The sequence below is a fragment of the Antechinus flavipes genome, chromosome 5, assembly GCF_016432865.1.
Source record: "Antechinus flavipes isolate AdamAnt ecotype Samford, QLD, Australia chromosome 5, AdamAnt_v2, whole genome shotgun sequence".
Lineage (NCBI taxonomy): Eukaryota > Metazoa > Chordata > Mammalia > Dasyuromorphia > Dasyuridae > Antechinus > Antechinus flavipes.
The window spans coordinates 100,693,174-100,715,859 of record NC_067402.1 but is presented as its reverse complement, the minus strand read 5'-3'; the positions used below and the strand labels follow the sequence as shown (position 1 = coordinate 100,715,859).

At 38.0% G+C, this 22,686-nt stretch overlaps 2 gene segments (V, D, J or C); both read left to right on the top strand.

Annotated features, from left to right (window-relative positions):
- Positions 1-488: 488 nt before the first annotated feature.
- On the top strand, positions 489-1,131 carry LOC127538601 (T cell receptor beta variable 18-like). The segment is given in 2 exon segments: positions 489-571; positions 707-1,131. Coding segments are annotated over 2 exon segments (480 nt in total).
- Positions 1,132-3,593: 2,462 nt separating this feature from the next.
- Positions 3,594-4,481, top strand: LOC127538943 (T cell receptor beta variable 3-1-like). The segment is given in 2 exon segments: positions 3,594-3,911; positions 4,031-4,481. Coding segments are annotated over 2 exon segments (363 nt in total).
- The last annotated feature ends 18,205 nt before the right edge of the window (positions 4,482-22,686 follow it).

Below are 22,686 nucleotides of genomic sequence, written 5' to 3'. Positions count from 1 at the left end.
AAACAACAACAAAATGTGAGAATACTATGCTTTGATTCACACGAATCTTTCGACCCCCTCCTTTTATCCTTCTCCTTCTTCTATTCTCTCTTCTATAAGCTTCCTTCTTTCCTTTCCCCATTCCCTTCCTACTTCCCTATAGGGTGAGACCAATTTCTATACTAAACTAAGTGAGTATGTTAATGGAATAGATTTCCCACAGCTGTTGGTAGTGTCACTTTGAAAGAAATAGTGACAATCATTTTGGATGAAATTGTGACAATCACAGTCCATGGTGCTATTCTAGCCTCCAAAATAACTGGAAGAATACATTGCATTCATAATTCTAGAGATTTAGCTTTGGAAAAGGTCTTTCCTTTTCCTACTATGAGGTGGTCTTGTTATACTAATGTGGGTCATACTTGGCCCCGTGGAGATAGTCATACCACAGGAGAATTCTAATTGGCTAAATAGAAAGAACCATCCCTCTAACAAAGGGCAACATAAAGTGAAGGATACCACATTTCTACCTTAGCCATGACTATGGGAATATGGCTCTTCTCCTATGTGGCCATTTGTTTCCTAGGAATAGGTGAGTCCAAGGGCATAGATGGGGAATTCCTCTTCTGGCCTGGCTCAACTTTGTCTTCAAACCTTTACCTGAGGGCTACAAATGCTAGATTCAAGCCAGGTTTTAAATCCTGTCTTTTGTCTCCTTCCCTCACAGGCCTCATGGATTCTGGGGTGTCTCAGACACCAAGATATATGATCAAAAAGAGAGAACAGAAAGCAGTGCTTAAATGTGACTCGATCAAAGGACACCGTTACATTTACTGGTATCAGCAGTCCCTGGAAAAAGAATTGCAGTTCTTGGTTTACCTACAGGATGATCAAGTTCTGGAGAGTTCACAGTTGTTCCAGAATCGATTATCAGTTAAATGGCCCACGAACTCACCCTGCAGCCTGACTTTTGACTCCCCAAAGAAAGGGGACTCAGCTATGTATTTCTGTGCTAGCAGTGAAGCCACAGGGATTCAACATAACCACCCCGCTGTACATGAATGTGACCCACACAGGAAACCTAAGAGGCTAAGGAGAGAGATGACGGCTTTGTTAGACACGGTACACAGAGATTCAATTGAGGTTCCATAGTATGTATAGGAGAGAAAATGTATGGGAGAAAGTAAGGACAGCCTAGAAACCCCAAGGCTCAAGACACTGTAATGAGCTGGTTCAGTAATCCAAAGGAAAAGACCCTACAAAGTATATACTTATATGAAGTTAATTATAGATTGTACAACGGTCTTGACTCTACATCCTCCCTAAGACATTGACTGACCTCCAGAACTCCAGAATAGAAATAGCTTTGGGCAATGTGGGACCTTGGAAAGAAGCTTCTGATTATACACAAAATTTGGACTAGAGTGTGTGAATCAGTTGATAACCATAATTAATATTAATAATGGCTTTCTACAATAGCAGTTTTTCTTTTTACTGCTCTGAAGTCTTTTTTGTGGCATGAGGTAACCTCATGTTGCATATGGCTGTGTTCCAGGATAATATCAGATTTGTTATGTCCTGAAATGCTTACTAATGAACAACTCAAATTTTACTCAAAGATTTTGGAGAGAATGGTGAAATTTGAGTTACTAGCAAGCTAGTTAAGACTTGTTAGATCTGACATTATCCCTGCCTTGGGAGTTAAAGAGTTCACTGCTAGAAGGGACTTCAGGCAAGCCTGGGCTAATGAGGAAATTCCTAAAATGTACACTTGCCAAAAAGACTTATTTTATGGAGAATTCACACAGAGCAAGTGCTCACAAGGTGATAAGAAAAAGCAATACATGGACACTCTCAAGGGCTCTTTTAAGAACTTTAGAATCAATTGTATGACATGGGAGACACTGGCATGGGACGTGCAAAGTTAGAGATCCTCCTCAAATGTTCAAAGGAACGATCTGTGTCTGACCTGTGGCAGAGCATTCTGAGCTCAAATAGATCTGATCAGCTCATAGTCAGACACACCATAACTCAACTCTAACACAGTGATTTCTCTGTAAGACATCTTTAAGAACGAAGAATGGCAACCAACTAACATCAGATGTGAGTTGATCTCGTTTTCTGCTGCAATCTTATCTGACTTGGACTGTCTGTGATTCTCACATTCACCTCCTTCTTTCTTACATTACCATTATGTCTGTAAATACCATTTCACTAACTCATGACTTTCTTGTCATAGGCTGCCTCACAATGATCTCCCTTAACACCTCCTCCTGGCTTCCCTCATGATGTTCTGCATAGTCCTAGGTACATACAAAATGCTTAACACTAGAAGTATTAGGCCATCAAAGATATCTGTCACAACTTTACTCTGAAATAAAAATCTTCATCTTCTCTCTAATTTCTTTTTCTCATGGATAAAAAAGTGCTTCTTTTCTTTTTTCTAGAAAACAAAGTCTTATAATAAGAAAAGCCCCTTTATTTCTACTGAAACAGGAATGAATACGAGGTTTCTCTCTTTAGTGACTATTTTTCTCCTGAGGTCAGGTGAATTCTGAATAACTGGGACTTGCTAAGGCAAACCTTTCTCTTAACTGCAATAAAATAAAAAATTTCCAAGTTCTCTCTCCTTCAGCTACTGTTTTTCTTGCCCTAGGTCCTATGAATGCTGGACAGACAGGTCTCAAGGCATCTGATCAAGGGAAAGAGTCAGGAGGTGAACTTAGCATGCAAGCAGACAGAACTCAGTCCTTCAAGATAATCCTCAATTCTGGTTCTTTGTTGACTGTCTTGCTGCATGTTATTAACAATTATTGCTAGGAAAAGAGAAGGAAAAAAATAAAATGGATTTGATGCATAAACAAGCCTAAAGAATATAAGCAGAGACTACATGGGATAGATGGAAAACCATTGTCTTCTTCCATTTTACTCTTAAGATCCAGTCGGATAGGCTTCCTTGATGTTCCTCACATAAACTAATCTATCTCCTAACTCACTGTATTCTCACTGTTTCCCAAGACTGCAATTCTCTTCCCCTTTGTCTCTTTCTCTTTAAGTATTTTCTAAAATCCCATTTTCTGTAGGAAGTCTTTCCTGATTCCCCTCAACACTATTTGCCTTGCCTCAGGTAAATGGAAGTACCTCTAATTTTTCCTGCATATATCTTATTTGCACATAATTGTTTACATGTAGTTTCCCCCATTAGAATGTGATTTTTTTTGGAAGACTGGGATTGTGGGGTTTTTTTTTGTATCCATAGTGCCTAACATATTAAACAACTCATACTAAGTATGTAACATATATTTAATGATGTGGAAGCATGTCTTAAGGTGCGTATAGTAATAGGATTTAGAGTGAATTTATGATTGTCAGAGAAAACTTAGCGAAATAAAAAGCTTTTATTCAAATTCTTAACAGGAAGAGAGGAGAGATAGTACTAATATTGGCTTCATTTGAAAACCATTGAAAGGAGAAAATAAACTGATATATAACTACAAAGACCATGCTTTTCTGAAGAATTCAGTCGTAGGTGAATGTGTTTTTGACTTGGGAGGATTATGGTGATTTTTGTTTCACTGAAAGAAGCTAAGTGCTTCATCTTTCATCAGTATTTTCATGAAGCCATCCCCTATTTCATTGCTTTCGGTGTCCATTTCTCTTACCCATCTTCCACTCAGCTGCTAGACTGATATCCTTAAAATCCTTTTTCAGCTCATTGGTTACACTCATTCTTTTAGAGATAGTAAAAGCAGTGACATCACAGACTATCTCCACCCATATAGATGGGTACAACCTCCAGTTCCAAGTCTTCTTTTCTTTTTCTTTATTCTAAAAAACAAAGTCTTGTGATAGGAAAAGCCCTTTTATTTCTACTGAAACTGAAATGAGTACTAGATTTCTCTCCTTAGTGACTATTTTTCTTCTGAGGACAGGTAAGTTCTGAATAACTGGGAAATCTTAGTTTCTGACTTGCTAAGGTACTTTTCTCTCGATTGCAATAAAAAAAAATTCAAGTTCTCTCTTCCCCAACTACTGTTTTTCTTGCCCACAGGCCTTATGAATGCTGGAGTAACACAGATACCAAGGCATCTAATCAAGGGAAAGGGTCAGAAGATGAACCTAATGTGCAAGCAGGACTTAGGTCATGATGCTATGTTCTGGTATCGGCAGGACGCCAACCGCGAGATCCGTGTGATGTTTTACTTCAGTAGACAAGAACTTATTACAAATGAGACTGCTTCTAGTCGCTTTCAATCAGGTTTCCATAAGGAACAATTCAATCTTAAGATTGAACTTCTTCAACTGGAGGATACAGCTACATATTTCTGTGCCAGTAGTAAACCACAGAGTTGTAAAGTTCCTTGATCTCTGTGCATAAACTTCTTCCAACATCTGCTGAAAAGCAACAGGGGATGAAAAGGGTTATAGGATATTGATCAAGAAGGAATAACAAAAAAAGGTCATAGAGATTGAGGGCTAGAAGAATTCTTAGAGATCATTTAATCCAGGGGCATCAATCAAATATATGATTCTGCTGGCCATTGCAGCTTGAAACACTCTGAAATACAGCCACATCAAATTAAAATGCAATTGAAAATATTTGATAAAATAGTAAAAAATTTAAAAATGTTAATATATGGTTTTATGAATCTATATGTGGTCTACAAGGATCTGCCTATAAAGCTTAGTGGCCCCTGATTCTATTTTAATTCTCTTCTTCTCCTTGAAACTGATTCCATCTTTTTTTTTTTTTCTTACATCCAGCATTCTCCATAAACCAATTTAAGTATGTGTTTCCTACTCATGTTTTATCTCTTTAACAACAATTAAAACCTGGGCACTCAGTTCTTATTGTTCAGTTTTTGTTATTCATGTCCAACTCACCATTTCCTTCTCTAGTTTTTTTTTTCCTGAGACAATTGGGGTTAAGTGACTTGCCCAGGGTCACACAGCTAGGAAGTGCTAAGGGTCTGAGACTAGATTTGAACTCAGGTCCTCTTGATTTCAGGGCTGGTGCTCTAACCGCTGCACCACCTAGCTGCCCTTCTAGGTCATTTTGCAGATGAGAAATTGAGGTAAATATTAGTTAAATGACTACCCCTGAGTTCTACAGTGTCTGAGGCTGAATTTGAACTCATATCTCCCTGACTCTAAGCTCAGTACTCTATCCACTGTAACACCTAGGTACTCAATAGACCCTCAATAAAACTTTGCCATATAAATGATGGATAAATGAAATCTAGAGATTAGAACAAAGTGAGCAATAAGCATCAACCAAAAGGGAAAGAAATGAGGAATCTTAAATGTAACTCTAAATGTTAATAAGATATTTGTCTCTGAAGTCTGAATCTTTGGAAAATCTTTGCAAAAAGAATTAATCCCTGCAAAAAGCATTAGGAGGATGGACCAAATGACTTCTAGGGAATATTACTTCCCTTAAATTTTTTTTAATGCTTTGAGGATATAGAAATGGGACATTTGAGAGAACTGTTATTGTTTTTAACTGGAGAATACCTACATTTTGAATAAAGTGTTTGTGTTTTTATCCCGGATTTTTTTAGGGTCCAGTTTTTTAGGGTCTTCTAAACAAAGAGTTCTTAACTTGGAGTCCACAGACCACTGTGAAATCCACATATAGTTTGAAGGAGTCGAGTCTATGAACATGGATGGAAAATATATACTTATTTCAATATAATTTGTCTTCTTTGCAATCCATTTTTATTTTATGCATTTCAAAAGATTATTTTGAGAAAGATTCCATAGCCTTAACTGGATTAACCAAAAGGCCTATGATTCCAAAAAAAGGTTAATAATCCCCCATTTTACCCATGACCAAAAAGGTTATGTAGGCAATTCTTCCAACAGCTTTTTCCTCTAGGACTCCAGAAGATGAAAGTCATTACTGATTCAGTTATCCATCCATTGGTTATCCCAGCCACTTTATCTGTTGTTACTGATATTCAGAGATATTCTTCTTGGCTTTGCCTTCCTTGAGAAAGTTCCTCATGGCTATTGCAAGATAAAAAATCTGAATTTTAATAAATTATATTTATAGATTAATCTAGAATTATTCAGAAGAGGAATGGTTTTTGAAGAAATGACTTAACCTCTTTAGGCTTCAACTTATTCACTTGTAAAATTAAGGGGTTAAATCAAATGATCTCTATAACTGATGTTTCTACTCATAAAATTTGTCATTCTGTATTAATGGCTGAAATGGGAAGGGGTAGATGAATGGAGCTGTTGTGAGTGAGAATGTATTTAGAATGAAATGGCAGTGGAAGATAGTTTGTAGCTTTCTGTTAAAATTTGAGCATTCTCTAATAACCAGTACAGAAACCAGTTTAGAAATAGTCCAAAGAAGGGAAGAGAAATGGAATGGGGAAGCTGTTAAGAAGTATTGAAGAGCAGAGTAAAAAATTCTTAGAATGAATATGTGCAAGATGAGAGGGATAGAAAACTAGCCTCCCTTGGAATATAGAAGACACAACTTGATGTCACAACCCTTGATACACACTGACTGTGTGATCTTGAGCAAGTCTTCTAATCTCCAATACCTTAGAGAAATCTCTAGTACTATAACTTGCAAAATAATTGTTTATCTACATCAGAGGGAGTTTCCTCATGGGGAGTTCCCTACAGGGGTAATTATACAGAGATTATTTTTCTTTCTTTTCTACAAAACATATCATTTATTGTTTTCCCCTACTAAAATGTAAATTCTTTGAGGGCAGGGATTGTCTCATTTTTGCTATTCCCTATACCTAGCCCAGTGACCTGCACAATAATTGGTTCTTAATAAATGGATACTTGTAATGACTCAGTTGTTTTGTTCTCTTTATTTTTCTGTCTATATCTTTCTGGGCTTTTGCCTCTTTGCTCTTGGTTGCCATGTTCTGAGTCCCAGTTAGGTAACATCAGGAATGATATTTACCTTATACTATGGAATCTCTTCTGTTCAATCCATTACCCAGAGGTAATTTCTTTCTGTAATCATTTCTTTTCCACCCCCTTCCCCTGATTTTGAGATATGATGGAGCAATCTTCCTCATAAACTATAGAAGGATGGGAGAGGGATTAGGTTCACAACATAACTTAATTCCAAGTTTTAATTAATACCAAGATCTAAATCCAAAGTACTCCTGGGCTTTGTAGGACTTTCTTGTTGTGTTGGTTGAAGCATCTCATCTAGAATCCTAGACTCTAAAATCAAATGGCTCGGGCTCCAGAATCTGGTGACTCTATCCCTGAACCGAGAATGAAAAGTGATAAACAAAACAGAATAAAAAGAAGAAGGAAAAATACTTTTTTCCCATAACAGTTTAGTGCAGAGTCCCTATGCTGTGGGCAAATGAGAGCTTCACCAAATTTGATATACAGTAATGTGAATATAATGAATTCCTTGACAGAGGAACCATTAATTGGGAAGAATTTACTTAATTTTCACTTACATATCCCCAGAACCTAACAGTATACAGTATATAGTAAGTGCTTAACAAATGCTTGTTGATTGATTGATAAGTTTTGGTTCTGGCAGGTTTTCTATAAGGATCATTCCCCTCTAAATGGTCAGTTGGACATGTGAGATGCTATAGGCTCACTATGATGGAGAGATAACAAATGGGGAGAAAAGAAAAAAGACTACAATTCCACAGTGACATATTTGGAGAAGACTTTTTCATTCCCATGTTGGCAACAGAAACTGTTTAAATGTCTGTTTGTGCTAGAGACTTTATGTGGTAGTAAGGAACAATGGGAAGTAATTAGAAGATAAATTGGGGCCTTGGACATTTTATCCTACATGAAAGCTGTTAGGCACTTGGGAGTAGTGGATAAAGTTCTGGACATAGATTCAGGAAGATTTGATTTCAAATTTAGCCTAAGACATTTAATAGTTGTATGATCTTAGGCAAGTTACTATCTTGACATGCCTCAGCTTCCTCATGTGTAAAATGAGAGTAATAATTGTACCTATCTCACAGGGTGAATATAAGGACAAAATGAGACAATATTTATAAAGTACATTTGCAGCTTAAAGTTAAAGTACTATATAAATATATAAAGTACTTTATAAATGCTAGTTATTATTATTGCTGTCATTAGCTTAGTTATAATTATTATTACTCTCCTATCAGGGAATTCTGAAGCATAGAAGTACAAATGATGGGAATTTCAAGAATAAGAAGAGTTGAATTCAGATTTGGCTATAAGGAGTGCTTACTACTCAAAAAGAGAAAGAGAAGCTAATTGAAATTACGAAACCATCTCTTTAGCCCTCTACTCTTCATTGTCTTAAAGCCATAGTAACTATGGCAATCCTCTGATCCAGCTCCCCCAAGGAGCAAAAACAGGTTCTAGTGATTCTACCACCTTTGGCCACCGGGAAGAGCTATGGTTCCACTCAAATTCAGATGCTTCTGGGAAGAACATAAAAAAATCTTCAAATACAGATGTGACTGTTGCATTCACTTCTCATGTTTAGCTAATTCTAGGAAGGAGTCCTTGGGTCCTGGAATTCAGCCCTGATGCACAGCTGCATATTAAAGAAGCAGGAAACTTGTATTTGGCTTTTCAAAAGAAATTCAGTTGACAGAGGGAACAACTGTCTCAGATAAATATTATTTGAGGCTTGGGGGATGGGGATTACCCCTTCCCCATACTCGTACATACCTCTTTCCTGCCATCCAAGGCTAGTCTCACCTTCTGAGTAGGACATCATTAATGACATGGAGATAAGGAGGAGGTAGAGAGGGGCTGAGCCTGTACCATATCAGAGCAGGGTCTCAGGCTTAGGGATGGGAGAGGATAATCAGGAAGAGCAATATCACAGGCATATTCCACCTGTCAGAGAGAGGAACCTTTCTTACTGTACACTCCTGAGGTGAGAAATGCCTTCTTCTAGACCCCAAACTTCTATGAATACTGGGATTTTCTTCTTCATGACACTTTATCTCTTAATAGCAGGTAAAAGTGTTCTCAATTGGGAAACTGCCTTCTGATGTTCTACCTGTAAACATTTCCCCGGGGAAGCCCTCCTTCTTGGATTTGATATCTAACTTTCTACTTCTTCTTACCCCACATGTGGTCAACTGGATACTAGAGTCACCCAGTAACCTAGCCATCGGGTCATAAAAACTGGACAATTAGCAATGTTGGGATGTGACCCCCATCTCAGAATATGTCTCAGCACTGTGATACAGGGTCAGGACCCTGAGATGCTTTTTTACTTCTATCAAAAAATTGAGTGAGGAAATAAAAATCTCTGATGGATTCATAGTTAAACAGAATGATAATTTCCACTTCAATCTCAGCATCAGTTCCTTGGAGCAGGGGGATTCTTCCCTTTATCTCTGTGCCAGTAGCAGAGACACAGTGCCCCAGAGGCACCTCTCTTCTGTTCACAAACCTGTTGGGCCCAAGTCCAGGGAGCAGTGACAGAGGAGCAGGAAGCAGGAGGCTGGCAGCAATTCTAGCTCAGCGCCAGAGACTAGGGTCACTTAACAATTTCTCTTGAGTGATGTCTTTAGCTCCTTCTTACTATAGTGCAGAGGACACTGGCTTTCCTGTGATATCAGAAAAACTATGGTGATTCAAAGTACTTTGTGGGTCCCTATCCACTCAAAACCACATTTCACAAGCCCCCAGGGTGTATTTGCTTTTTCCAGTCAGGAAAAGGATGCAATTAATTTAAAGGAGGAATATTTAATGAAATAGCATAATAAAACACAAAGAAGCAATAGAATACAGCATCCTTTGAAGCTGCAGTACCTTGTCCCACAAATCCACACAATTATATATGGGGTGTCCGTAGATATTTCATGTATACTTAGATCTTATATACATAAACATCCAAGTGACACAGTATCCAAAAGATAAAGTGTCAAGAAGAATGAGTGGAAATCTGGCCTCAAACATGTACTAGCTGTGTGATCTTGAGAAAGTCATTTTACTCCTCTCAATTCAGTTTTCTCATTAGTAAAATATGGAAATTTATAGAACCTACTTCCTAGGGTAGTTGCAAGAATCAAATAATAATTATAAAGAGCTTAGCACAGTAGTATCCACACAAAAACCCTATATAAATCTTAACTATAATATGTCTTTCTGTCTTGCAATCTCTAAGTCTCTCTTTGTTTCTCTCTGTTGGTCTCTGCCTCTGTTTCCCTGCTTCTGTCTGTCTCTTTTCTTTCTTTCTGTTTCTCTGTTTTTGTCTCTGTCTCTGAGTCTTTCTGTCTCTGTCTCTATCTCTCTTTGTTTCTGATTGTCTCTCTCAATTTATCTCTCTGCCTGTCTGCTTGAATCTCTTTTTCTCTTTGTTTTTGTCTTTCTGTTTCTCTCACCTCTCTGTCTCTCTCTGACCCTGACTCTGTCTCTCTCTGTGTCTGTTTTTCTGTCTTTCTGTCTCTCTCTGAATCATTCTCTTTGCTTTTGTCTCTTTCTCTGAATCTCTCATCTCTCTGTCTTTCTCTGTGTCTCTGTCTCCCTCTTTCTCTCCCTCTCTCCTTCTCTGCCTCCCTCTTTTCCTCCCTTTGTCACTTTCTGCTTATTTCTCTGTCTTTCTCTCTGTCTGAATAGCTGTCTCTGTCTCTCTCTATCACTGTCTCTTTGTCTCCGAATTCTTCTCTCCCTCTCTCTTCTCCTTCCCTGCTTCCTCCCTCTCTTCCTCTATCCCTCCTTTCTTCCCTCTTTCATTCTTTTTCTTCTTCCCTCTTTCTTTCTTCCCTTGCCTTTTTCCCTCTCTCCCTACTCCCTCTCCCTCCCTTTCTCTCTCTCTTCTCTTTCTCCTTCCCTCTTCCTTTCCTTTCTTCTCCCTCTCCCTCCCTCCTAAAACATAGAAAGCACAGGTAAAGAGCATTTTCAGGAATGGGAAGAGCTGAAGTTGAAATTTGCCTTTAAAAATAATTTTGGACTAGGAGGAATGTTGGGAGGATCTGATAGATTCCCTGAACTATCTCTTTGCCAACACCCACTTCCCATTCTTCCTTCTTTTAAGGCCATTGCTGTCCTCTGACTTAGCTCCCCTAAGAAGAAGGGCAAATTCTAGTGATTGTAGCACCTTTGAGGAGTAACTGCGAGTGGTTCTACTCAAATTCTGATTTTCATGGGAAAAACACTGAGAATCTTCAATTAAAGATGTCATTATTGTATCAACCTTTGAGGTTTAGCTGCTTCTGGGAAGGCGACTTTGTGTTTTAAAAGCCAGCCCTGATATACCACTGTATTTTGAAGGAGTAAGGAGCTTATAATTGGCTTTTCAAAAATATGCTTTTGGCAGAGGAAACAACTGTATCAGATAAATATCATTTAAGGCTTGGGAGAAGGGGGAATAATCCCTCCCTATACTCACAATATTCTTTGACTGTCATCCAAACAAACCCTGTATACTGAGTAGGGATATCAATAATGACATGGAAAGGAAGAGAAGGGAGTGACAAGACTGAGCCTTGAGAGGTGGGAAAATTGGTAGCAATCAAGAAAAATGAAATTGCAGGCATGTTCCACCTGTTTGGGAGAGTTATCTCTTGCACTATAGACCCATAAAGGGGTAAATGCCCCTGACAATCCTGACTTTCCCATGCATACCAGGTTTCTCTTCTGTATGGTGATTTATTTTTAATAGCAGATGAATAATGATCCCAGTAATTTCCCAACTGGGGGGCTTGACCTCTAAATATTTCCCTTGGGACTTCAAAAAAAGCAGGAGCGCTTTTTGTCCAGTCCTTCTGGACAGTTACCTATGTCCCCACTTCTTACTGCACAGGAGGTCAGTTGGATAACAGTCACCCAATATCCAAATTACCTGGTCTCAAGGATAGGACAGTCAGTGATACTGGCATATGACCCTGTATATAGACATGAGAGAGCATTCTAGTACTGTAAGTCACAAGAACAGGGTCTTGAGATGCTCTTTTGCTTCTATCTTAAACAATTGAATGAGAAAGGAAAAAAATTGAGCAATTCACTGCTAAATAGTATGAAAATTTCCATGTGAACCTAAACATCAGTTGTGTGGAATAGGGGGATTTTGTGGCAGCAGCGCAGACACAGCCACAGAGATACATCTCAACTATTCACTAGCTTGTTTGATCCTTGCCCAGGGAGCAAGAGATGACCTCAATTCCAGCTCACTACTAGGGACTAGAGGCATTTATTCCTTCTGGTGTTTATTTTAGTTAACTTCTTGATGTAATTTAATCAGCAAAACTATGTTGATTCAAGGTATTCTTTGGGTCTCCAGCTACTCAAAACTATAGTTCACAGACCTCTATGGATATATTTGCTTTTTCTAGTCAGGGAGAGAGTGCAATTCATTCAAAGCAGAAACAATTAAAATAATAGTACAGTTAAAAATAGCAATAATATATCTTTTACTTTGAAGCTAGGGTACCTTATTCCACAAATACATGCTTCAGCATTGGAAGGATGACTATACATAGGAATTACACATGGAACATGCATAGGCAGTTCACATATGCTGAGCTCACATATACAAAAAAACTAGGTAAGGAGTCAAGAGGACATGAGTGGAAACTTGGTCTCAAAAATTTACTAGCTATGTGATCTTGGACAGGTCACTTCACCCCTATTTTTCCCATCATTAAAATGGGGATACTAACAGTACCTATTTTCCAAGGTTGTAAGGATCAAATGAGATAATAATTATAAATTATAATTTGTAGACTCTGAAAGGATTTCAGAGATTCCTCAGGATGCTCTGGACCAGACTTTGAGAACCACTGGTGATCCGTAGCACCTTATTCAGCCTCTTTCATGCTTTTGGAACAAAATTTTTGCATCTGCCCATTCTAAGAAAAAAGAATCTTCAAATAAAGATGTGATTGTTATATCCACCACTTATGTTTAGCTAATTTGAGGAAAGAGACCTTATGTCCTGGAAGCCAGCCCTGCTGCACAGCTGTGTTTTGAAGGAATAGGGAGCTTGTAATTGACTTTCCAAGAAAAATTCTAATGGCAGAGGGAATGAGCATTTCAGAAAAGTCATATTTAAAGCTTGGCAGAAGGGGAATCGCCCTTCCAGACACTTATACATATTCTCTGCGTGCCACCCAAGGCCAGCTCCATCTACCAGGTAGGATGTCATTAATGAAAAACAAAGAAAAGATTGGGACAAGACTGGGACCTTTCAGATCAGCCTTTTAGATGGGGCAGGGGTGTGATCAGGAACAGTGATATCACAAGCACATTGTACATGTTCAGGAGAGGAACTTCTCTCACCCCACATTCTTGAGGGAGGAAATGCTGTCTTCCAGACCAAACCCACTGTGCAAACCAAGTATTTTTTTTTTCTCTAAATGATAATTAATCTCTTAACAGAAGGTGAATATTGGTCCCAGCTGGGCAATTGCTTTCTGAGGTTTTGCCTCTAAACATTTCCTAAGGGTTGAAGCTTTCCTTTTGGGGACTGTTACCCAACTTCTTTCTTCTTCTTACATCCCAGGTGTTCAATTGGATACTCGAGTCACTAAAAACCCAATTTATCTGGTATCAAGGACACGATAGTCAGTGGTCTTGGGCTTCTCTGGATATGTTGAGGGATTCTGATACCATTAGATCAGGTCAGAGCCCTGAGATGAGCTTTTATTTTTATAATAAGCAATTGAATGAGAAAGGAAAAATATCTAATTGATTCATTGCCAGACAATATGAAAATTTCCACTTCAACCTCAACTTTAGTTCATTGGAATAGAGAGATTCTTCCCTCTATTTCTGTGCCAGTAGCATAGACATAGTGCCACAGAACTACTTCTCATCTGTTCACAAACTTGTTTGGCCCAAGCCCAGGGAACAATGACAGGGGCTTGACAGATTACGACTCTGTAACAGATACGAGGCTGACATTAATTCGGGTTCAGCATCAATAACTGGGGTTACCTATTACTTTTTTTTTGGTGCTGGCATTTTTCTATTTCTCACTACAGTACCTGGGACACTTCCTGTCATGTAAAACTCAAGGAAAGCTATATTGCTTCAAGGTACTTTTTGGTTCCCTATCCACTGCAAACCACAGTTCATGAGCCCCTATGCATATATGTGCTTTTTCTAGTCAAAGAGAGGATGCAGTGAATTCAAAGCAAAAGCATTTAATAAAATACTACAAAGGAGTAGCAGAACATTTTCCCTTTGAATCCAGGGCACATTTTCTCTCAAGAAGATGCATTAACAATGGAAGAATGACTATACATGCCAGTTATACTTAAGTTACATAGGAAGTTCATATATACTGACCTTTCATCTTTATAAGGGTCTAGATGATACAGTGAATAGAGGTACAGGAGTTCAAATCTAAGTTCAGACACTCTTGAATTATGTGACCATGGGCAAGTCCCTCCATCTATTTGCCTCAAGTTCTTCATCTTTAAAATGGAGATAAGAGTCCCTATCTCCCTGCATTGTTGTCAAGATCAAATGAGATAAAATCGTAAAGCATTTAATACAGTGCCTAAAGATATGGGGAGTGCAATATAAATATGAACCATTATTATTGTTGTCATTATGATTATGATTATTATTTATTACCACATAAAGGGACCCTGAAACATAGAACAATAGAGCTACAAGAATTGAAATTCAGAATTGATTTTATGGTGTGCTTACTAATAGGAAATGAAGGAGGAAGAAATCAAATCCCTTAGCCCATCTCTTTAGCATTCATTTTCTTAAACTCACAGCTAACCTTTTATTTAGCTTCCCAAAGGAGGATAGGCAAGTTCTTCCATCACCTTTGGCCACTAGGAAGAATTACAGTTTCAGTCCTTTTCAGATGGTTTAGGAAAAAAACATAGAAAATCTTTAAATGATGTGATTGTTGTATCCATCACCCATGTTTAGCTAGTTGTGGAAAGGAAACCTTGTGTCCTGGAAGCCATCCCTATAATTATCATACAGATTGATTATCGTATGGAAGTGCCAGCTTTATTTTAAAAGAGTAGAAATGTTGTAATTGATTTAAAAGAAATCTGTTGGAGAAGTGAACAACTGTTTCCAATTTTGTTGTTGTTATTATTCAGTCATTTCTGTCACATCCTACCTACTCTTGGGTTTTCTTGGCAAAGATTATTGGAATGGTTTGTCATCTCCTTCTTCAGCTTACTTTCGGGGTGAGGAACTAAGGCAAACCACGTTAAGTTGCTTAAATATGGTCTCAGAGATAGTAAATGTGTGAAGCTGAATTTGAACTCAGAAAGAAAAGTTTTCCTGATTCCAAGACCAGTGCTCTATCCATTGCACTATTTACTTGTCTCTACTGTCTGAGACGGTATCAGTTAAATATTGGAGAAGGAAGCAATTCCAGTATTTGTGCAAAGAAACCCCCAAAGGGAATCATAAAACTATTGAGCAAAGGCTCAGAAGAAGGAGCACTGCCACTTTATACACACACATATTCTCCCTGCCTGTCATCCAGGGACAGTCCTACCTGCTGAGTAGGACATTAGCAATGACATGGAGGTGAGGAAGAGATGGTGATAGGACTGAGCTTGCACCATGTCAGAGTAGGATCTCAGACCAGGGGGATGGATCAGGAAGGGGGATATCACAGGTGCATTTCACCTGTTCTGGAGCAGAAGCTGTCTCATTGCAGTCTCCTGAAGGAGGAAATTCCTTCTCCTGGAACTGATATTATGCATGTTTGGGTTTTCTTCTTTATGATGATTTGTCTCAATCACAGGTGAATTCTGGTTCCAGATGGAAAATTGCTTTCTGAGATTCTGCCTCTGAACATTCCCTTATACTTCAATAGAAGCCCTCTTCTTGGGGATTATTACCCAACTTCTTTCTTCCTCTTACAGGTCAATTGGATTCTAGAATCATTCAACAACAAAATTATATGATGTCAAGAATAGAACAGTGAGTGATCTTGGGATGTGACCACATCTCTGGGAACACTGAGACATTTTGGTACCATCATATACGGGGTCAGGCTCTGGAGATGCTCTTTTCCTTCTATAATAAGAAATTGAATGAGAAAAAAAATTCTTAAATCGGTTCACAGTTAAACAGTATGAAAATTTCCACTTCAACTTCAACATCATTTCTTTGGAGTAAGGGGATTCTAACTTTAATTTCTGTGTCAGCAGCTCAGACAGTGCCACAGAGGTACCTCTCATCTGTTAACAAAACAATTTGGCCCAAGCCCAGGGAGCAATGACAAGGAAGGCAGGAGAGAGGAAGCTGACAACAATTCTGGCTTAGCCCCAGGAACTTTCCCTCCAGTGCTGCATCTCACTGTGATTTTTTCAACTCTGAGGCTAACATAATATCTAGAAAAGCTATGTTGCTTCAAGGTACATTTTGGGTCCCTATCAACTAAAAACTACAGCTCATGAGCCCCCATGAATATGTGTGGTTTTCTAGTCAGTGAGAAGGTGCTATGAATTCAAAGAAAAATAATTTAATTAAATATCATAGTAAAACATAAAGGAGTAACAGGACATCTTGTCCTTTGCAGCTGGGACACATTGTCTCACATATATATCCATCAACAATGGAAGAATGACTATATATAAGAATTATATCATATTATATCTTCTCTCCCTCCCTTCTTCCCTCCCTCCCCCTTTCTTTTTTCCCTTCCTTCCTTCCTTCTTTCTTTCCTTCCTTCCTTCCTTTCTTCCTTTGTTGTTGCTGTTTGTCATTTTTTTTTATAATGCTCTCTATATTTTCTTTGATTCTAAAGCTTTCCCTTATCCATAGATCTGACAAATATATTGTTCCATGCTCTCTCAATTTGCTTATGGTATCTCCTTTTATATGTAAATCATGCACCCATTTTGACCTCATCTTGATATGTGGTGTGAGATATTGGTCTCTACCTCATTTCTGTCATACTGTTTTGCAAATTTTCCAGCAGTTTTTGTTAAGTAATGAGTTTTTGTTCTAAAAGCTTGGAACTTTGGGTTTATCATATACTAGGTTACTATAGTCATTTGCTATAATGTAAAATGTATCTAATCTATTCCACTGATGCACCATTCTATTTCTTAGCCAGCACCAGATTATTTTGATAATTACCATTTTGTAATACAGTTTGAGATCTGGTATAGCCAGATTCCCTTCATTCACATTTTTCTTTTCATTAGTTCTCTTGATATCCTTGGTCTTTTGTCCTTTCAGATGGATTTCGTTATGATTTTCTAGCTCTATAAAATATGTTTTTGAAGATTTGATTATTATGACACTGATCAGATAAATTTGAGTAAAATGATCATTTTTATTATACTGGTTTAGCCTACCTAAGCACAATTAACATTTTTCAAATTATTTAGATCTGACTTTATGTGAAAAGTGTTTTGTTGTTGTGTTCATATGGTTCTTGGGTTTGTCTTGCCAGGTAGAATCCCGAATATTTTAAGTTGTCTACAATTATTTTAAATAGCACTTTTCTTTCTCTTGCTTCTAGACACTGTTGGTATCATATAGAAAAACTAATGGTTTGTCTAAATTTATTTTCTATCCTGAAACTTTGCTCAAGTTGTTAATAATTTCAAATAGTTTTTTAGTTAATTCTCTAGGATTCTCTAAATATACTATAATATCATTTGCAACGGATGATAGTTTTATTTCATTATTGTTAATTCTATTTCCTTCAATTTCTTTTTCTTCTCTTATTGCTATAGTTAACATTTCTAATACAATATCAAGTAACAGAGGTAATAATGTACATTGTGATCTTATTGGGAATGCTTCTATCTTATATCCATTCAGTGATGTTTGCTGTTGGTTTTAGATAAATATTCTTTTAATGTAAGCTCCATTTATTCCTATACTCTCTAGTGTTTTTAATTGAAATTATCAAATGATTTCTGTTTGTTTTGTTATTGATGTAGGCAATTAGGCTGACAGTTTTCCTAATATTAAACCAACCCTGCCTTCCTGGTATAAATCTCAATTCCACTTTAGATTAGTAACTGGGGTCACCTAATACTTTGCCTCTAGTGTTGACTTTAGCTACTTCTCACTGTAGAAAGTGCATTCTCATGTAGCCCTTTCATGTAGCAAAGTTATGTTGCTTCAAGATACTCTTTGATTGCCCTATCCATTCAAAAGCACAGCTTATGAACCTACATGAGTTTTTTAGTCAGGAAGAAGGTGTAGTTAATTCAAAGCAGAAACATTTAGTAAAATAGTGTAATGGGAAAAAATTGCAATAATACATCATCTATTTTGAAGCTAGGGCACATTGTCTGACAAATACATGCGTTAGCATTGGAAGAATGACTATACATAGGAACTCTGCATGGGGTATACATAGGCAGTTCACATGTATTGACCATATATCTATCTATCTATCTATCTATCTATCTATCTATCTATATATCTATATCTATCTATCTATCTATCTATATCTATCTATCTATCTATCTATCTATCTATATATCTATATCTATCTATCTATCTATCCATCTATCTATATATATATGCATAAGGGAGAGAGTGGATAGAAAATCTAACTTGTCCTCAGAATTTTCTAGCTATGGACAAATCACTTCACCCCTATTTTTCTCATCAGTAAAATGGGGATGATAACAGTATCTACTTTCCAGGGTTGTGAAGATCAAATGAGATAATAAGTGTAAAGTGCTCAGCACAGTGCTGGCCACATAGTAAACACACCGAATGTTAGGTATTTCCTATACATGGACACACACACACACACACACACACACACACGAACACATACAGATGGATTCTGAGGCTTTGAAGTACAGATGAAGGGAATTTTCAATTGTAGAAAGAGTTGAGATTCAAATTTGTCTGTAAAGAGTACTCATGAGTCGGAGTAGAAGAAGGAGCTGATTAAATCCCTGAAACCATCTCTTTAGTCCCTTACTCTTCCTTTTCCTAAGCCACAGTTACCCTTAGATCCAGCTCCCCTTAGGAACAAGTTAAAATTCTAGTGATTCTACTAGTTTTTGCCACTAGGATGAGCTGTGGTTCCATAAAATTCAGGTGGTTATGGACTATTATTTGTTGCAGTTCTTGTTTTTCCTTAGAGGAACAATGGTATCACAAGGGTGATGTTTGACTTGCAAATGAATTGGATTTAAATGAGGTGGATTTGTGCAAAGCTGTCAGTTACATTCTCTTTCAAAGTCATCCAAGTCCAATGGCAAATAGAAGTTAAGACTAAGATTATCACCCATAGCTTATGATGCAGTAGATGAACCTTGGGGTCCTTGATGTTTGACTTAGATCAAAGCAATCCACAGCATCTGTTTTTAGCTACCTTTAGGCCATTGGAACAAATTTTTCATGTTTCCATTCCAACAACATAGAGAATTTTCAAATAAAGATGCAACTATTGTATCTACCACTCATATATAATTAGTTTGAGAAAGGAGACTTTATGTCCTGTAAGCCTGTCCTGATACATAGTGGCGTACTGAAGGAGTAAGGAGCTTAGAAATGGTTTTTACAAAAATATTTTGGAAAAACTGTCTCAGATGGATAATATTTAAGACTTGGAAGAAGAGGATCATTTCTTTGCAGTCTCGCACATATTCCTGAGCCCAGCCATGCCTGCTGGTTAGGGTGTCATTAATGACCTGAAGTCAAGGAAGAAGTAGTGAGAGGGCTAAGCCCTGTCAGAATAGTCTCTCAGATTGAGGGAGGGAGGTGATCAGGAATAGTGATGTCACCAACATATTCTAACTGTCTCACTTCTTTTACTCCTGATTCCTGAGGGAGGAAATGCCCTCTTCTAGATAGTTCACTATTGTGCATTCCAGGGTTTTCTTCTGTATGATAATTTTTCTTTTAATAGCAGGTGAATACTGGTTCCAGTTGGGAAATTGCCTTTTGAGATTCTACTTCTAAATATTTCCCTTGGGGCTTCAGTGGAAGCCCTCATCCTGGGATCTATTGTCCAGCTTATTTCCTCTTCTTATTTCACAAGTGGTCAAGTGAATAAGAGTCATTTAACACTCTGATCTCAGGCATAGAACAGTTGATGATCCTTGGGTGTGACCACATCTGACACAGCAGTTTGGTATTGCAGAATACTGAATCAGAGGCCCTGAGATGCTCTTTTATTTCTATAATAAAGGAATAACTGACAAAGGAAAAATTTCTGATTGATTCACAGCTAATCAATATGAAAATTCCAGTTCCTTGAAACAGGGGGATTCTGTCCTCTATCTCTGTGCCAGTCGCAAAGACACAGTGCCACAGAGGCACTTCTCATCTGCTGACAAACCTGTTTGGCCCAAGTCAGGGAGAAATGACTGGGAAGACAGGAAACAGAAGGCTGACATCAGTTCCAGCTCAGTCTCAGGGACTGGAGCCACCTATCATTTTGTTTCTAATTCTGAATTTAGCATCTTCTCACTGTAGTTTCTACTTGGGACATTCCCTGTCATATAATACCCAGCAAAGTTATGTTGCTTAGAGGTACTCTGTGGTCCCTCTTTACTCAAGAGTAGAGAGGAATTCATGTCCAATTAATGGAAAGGAGACCTTGAATCCTGGAAGCCAGCACTGATGAAGAGTTTCATATTAAAAGGGTATGGAGTTTATAATTTGTTCCTCCTCCTTCCCTCTTTTTCTCCATTCCTTCTTTTTTTCTTTCCTTCCTTCCCATACCATGTTTCTTCTTTTCTTCTTCCATTTCTCCCCTTACCTTCTTAAAATTCTGTTGGCAGAAAGTACAATGTCTGAGACACATAATTTAAGGTTTGGCAGAGAGAAGATCACCACTCCCCACATTCACACACAATCCCTGCCTGCCATTCAGGACCAGTCCCACCTGCTGGGTAGGATGTCATTAAGGATGTGAAGGAGAAGATAGTGATAGGGCTGAGCTACATGATGCCAGAGCTGGTCCTCAGGCTGTTTGGGAAAGGAAATTTTTTCACTGCAGACTCCTGAGTGAGGAAATGATCTCTTCCATCCCCGACCCTGCCATCCATACAGGATTTTCTTGGGTATTATGATTTGTTTCTTAATAGCAGGTAAATACTGGTCCCAATTGGGAATTGACTTTTGAGATTCTACCTCCAAAAATTTCCTTTGGGCTTCTATGGAAGTTCTCCTTCTGGGCAGTGTTACCTGGCTTCTTTTCTTCTGTCCCCACAAGTGTTTAACTGGATACCATTCTCACTCAACACCCAAATTACTTGTCTCAAGGACAGAACACAGTAATCCCGGGATTTGACCAACTCTGAACATAATAGAGAATTCTCATACTGTCAGATACAGGGTCATGGCTCTAAGATATTCTTCATATTTTATTTTAAGCAATTGAATGAGAAAAGAATGTATTTGTTTTTATAGCTTGATGTATTTACAGCTAAGTAGCACGAAAATTTCCCTTTCAGTCTCAACATCACTTCCCTGGAGTAGGGGGATTCTGCCTTCTATCTTTGTGCCAGCAGCAGAGTGCCAAAGAGGTACCTTTCATATGTCTACAATACCATTAGGCCCAAACTCAGGAAACAATGAGAGGGGATAGGGGAATCAGGAAGCTGATATCAGTTCCAGCTCAGCATAAGGGACTGGGGTCACTTATCACTTTATCTCTAGTGCCGCCATTAGTTACTTCAGTAATACCTGAAATACTGACTTTCATATAATGTCCTGGTAAAACTATGTTGGTTCAAGATACTCTGTGAGTTTCTATGGACTCAAAACTACAGCTCACAAGCTTCCATGGATGTATCTGCCCTTTCTAGTCAGGAAGACCGTGCAGTGAATTCAAAGCAAAAGCATTTAATTAGGTAGTTTAGTCAAACAGAAAGAAGCAATGGGAAATTGTCTTTTTTTTTACACTATGGCACACTCTCCACAATTGCAAGGAACAACAATAAAAGAATGATGATATATAGGAATTAAATATATATGGGGTATAGAGCTTATTTAGTGAGCTCACATCTACATAAGTATCTAGATAATATAAGGGATAGAGTACTAAGTGTAGTTAAGATCATATGAATTCAAATATAGGTTCAAACACTTCTTAGGAATATGATCATGGACAAATTATTTCACATAACCTCATCTTTACTTCATCTTTAAAATGGACACAATAATAGCACTTTCCTCCCTGGGTTGTTGTGGGGATCCAATGAGATAGTCATTGTAAAGCACTGAACACAGTACCTGACACACAGTAAGTACGACAAAAATGTTAGCTTTTCTAATAATAACTATTATTGTTATTATGATTAAGATTGAGATGACTTATTTATATAAGGAGATCCTAAAACTTTGAAGTACAAATAATGGGAATTTTCAGGAATGGGGAGAGTTGAAGTTCAAATTGGCTTTAAGGAGTGCTCTCTCAGGAGTAGAAGGAGAAGTCAACCATCCTTGAACCCATTTTCCTTCTTCTGAAACTCTTATTGCAGGGAACAAGGGCAAGTTCTAAAGATTTTATCACCTTTGGCCACTAGGAAGAGCCATGATTCCACTCAAACATAGATGAATGGGGATTTATATTTCACTTCTGAAGGGGACAGATGACATCACAAGGAGAATATCTTGACTTGCAGATGAATTGTATTTAAGTGCAGCAGTTGTGCAATGTTGTCAGCTTCATTTTCTCTTTCATGATCTAAGTCCAGCGAGAAAACAAAAGCAAGACAACTGGCCATAGCCCCAGAAGTGATGGAAAACCTTGGTATCTGAGATGTCTGAGCAAGCTCTAAGTGATCCATAGCAACTGCAGCCGCCTTCATGGGTTTTGGTAAA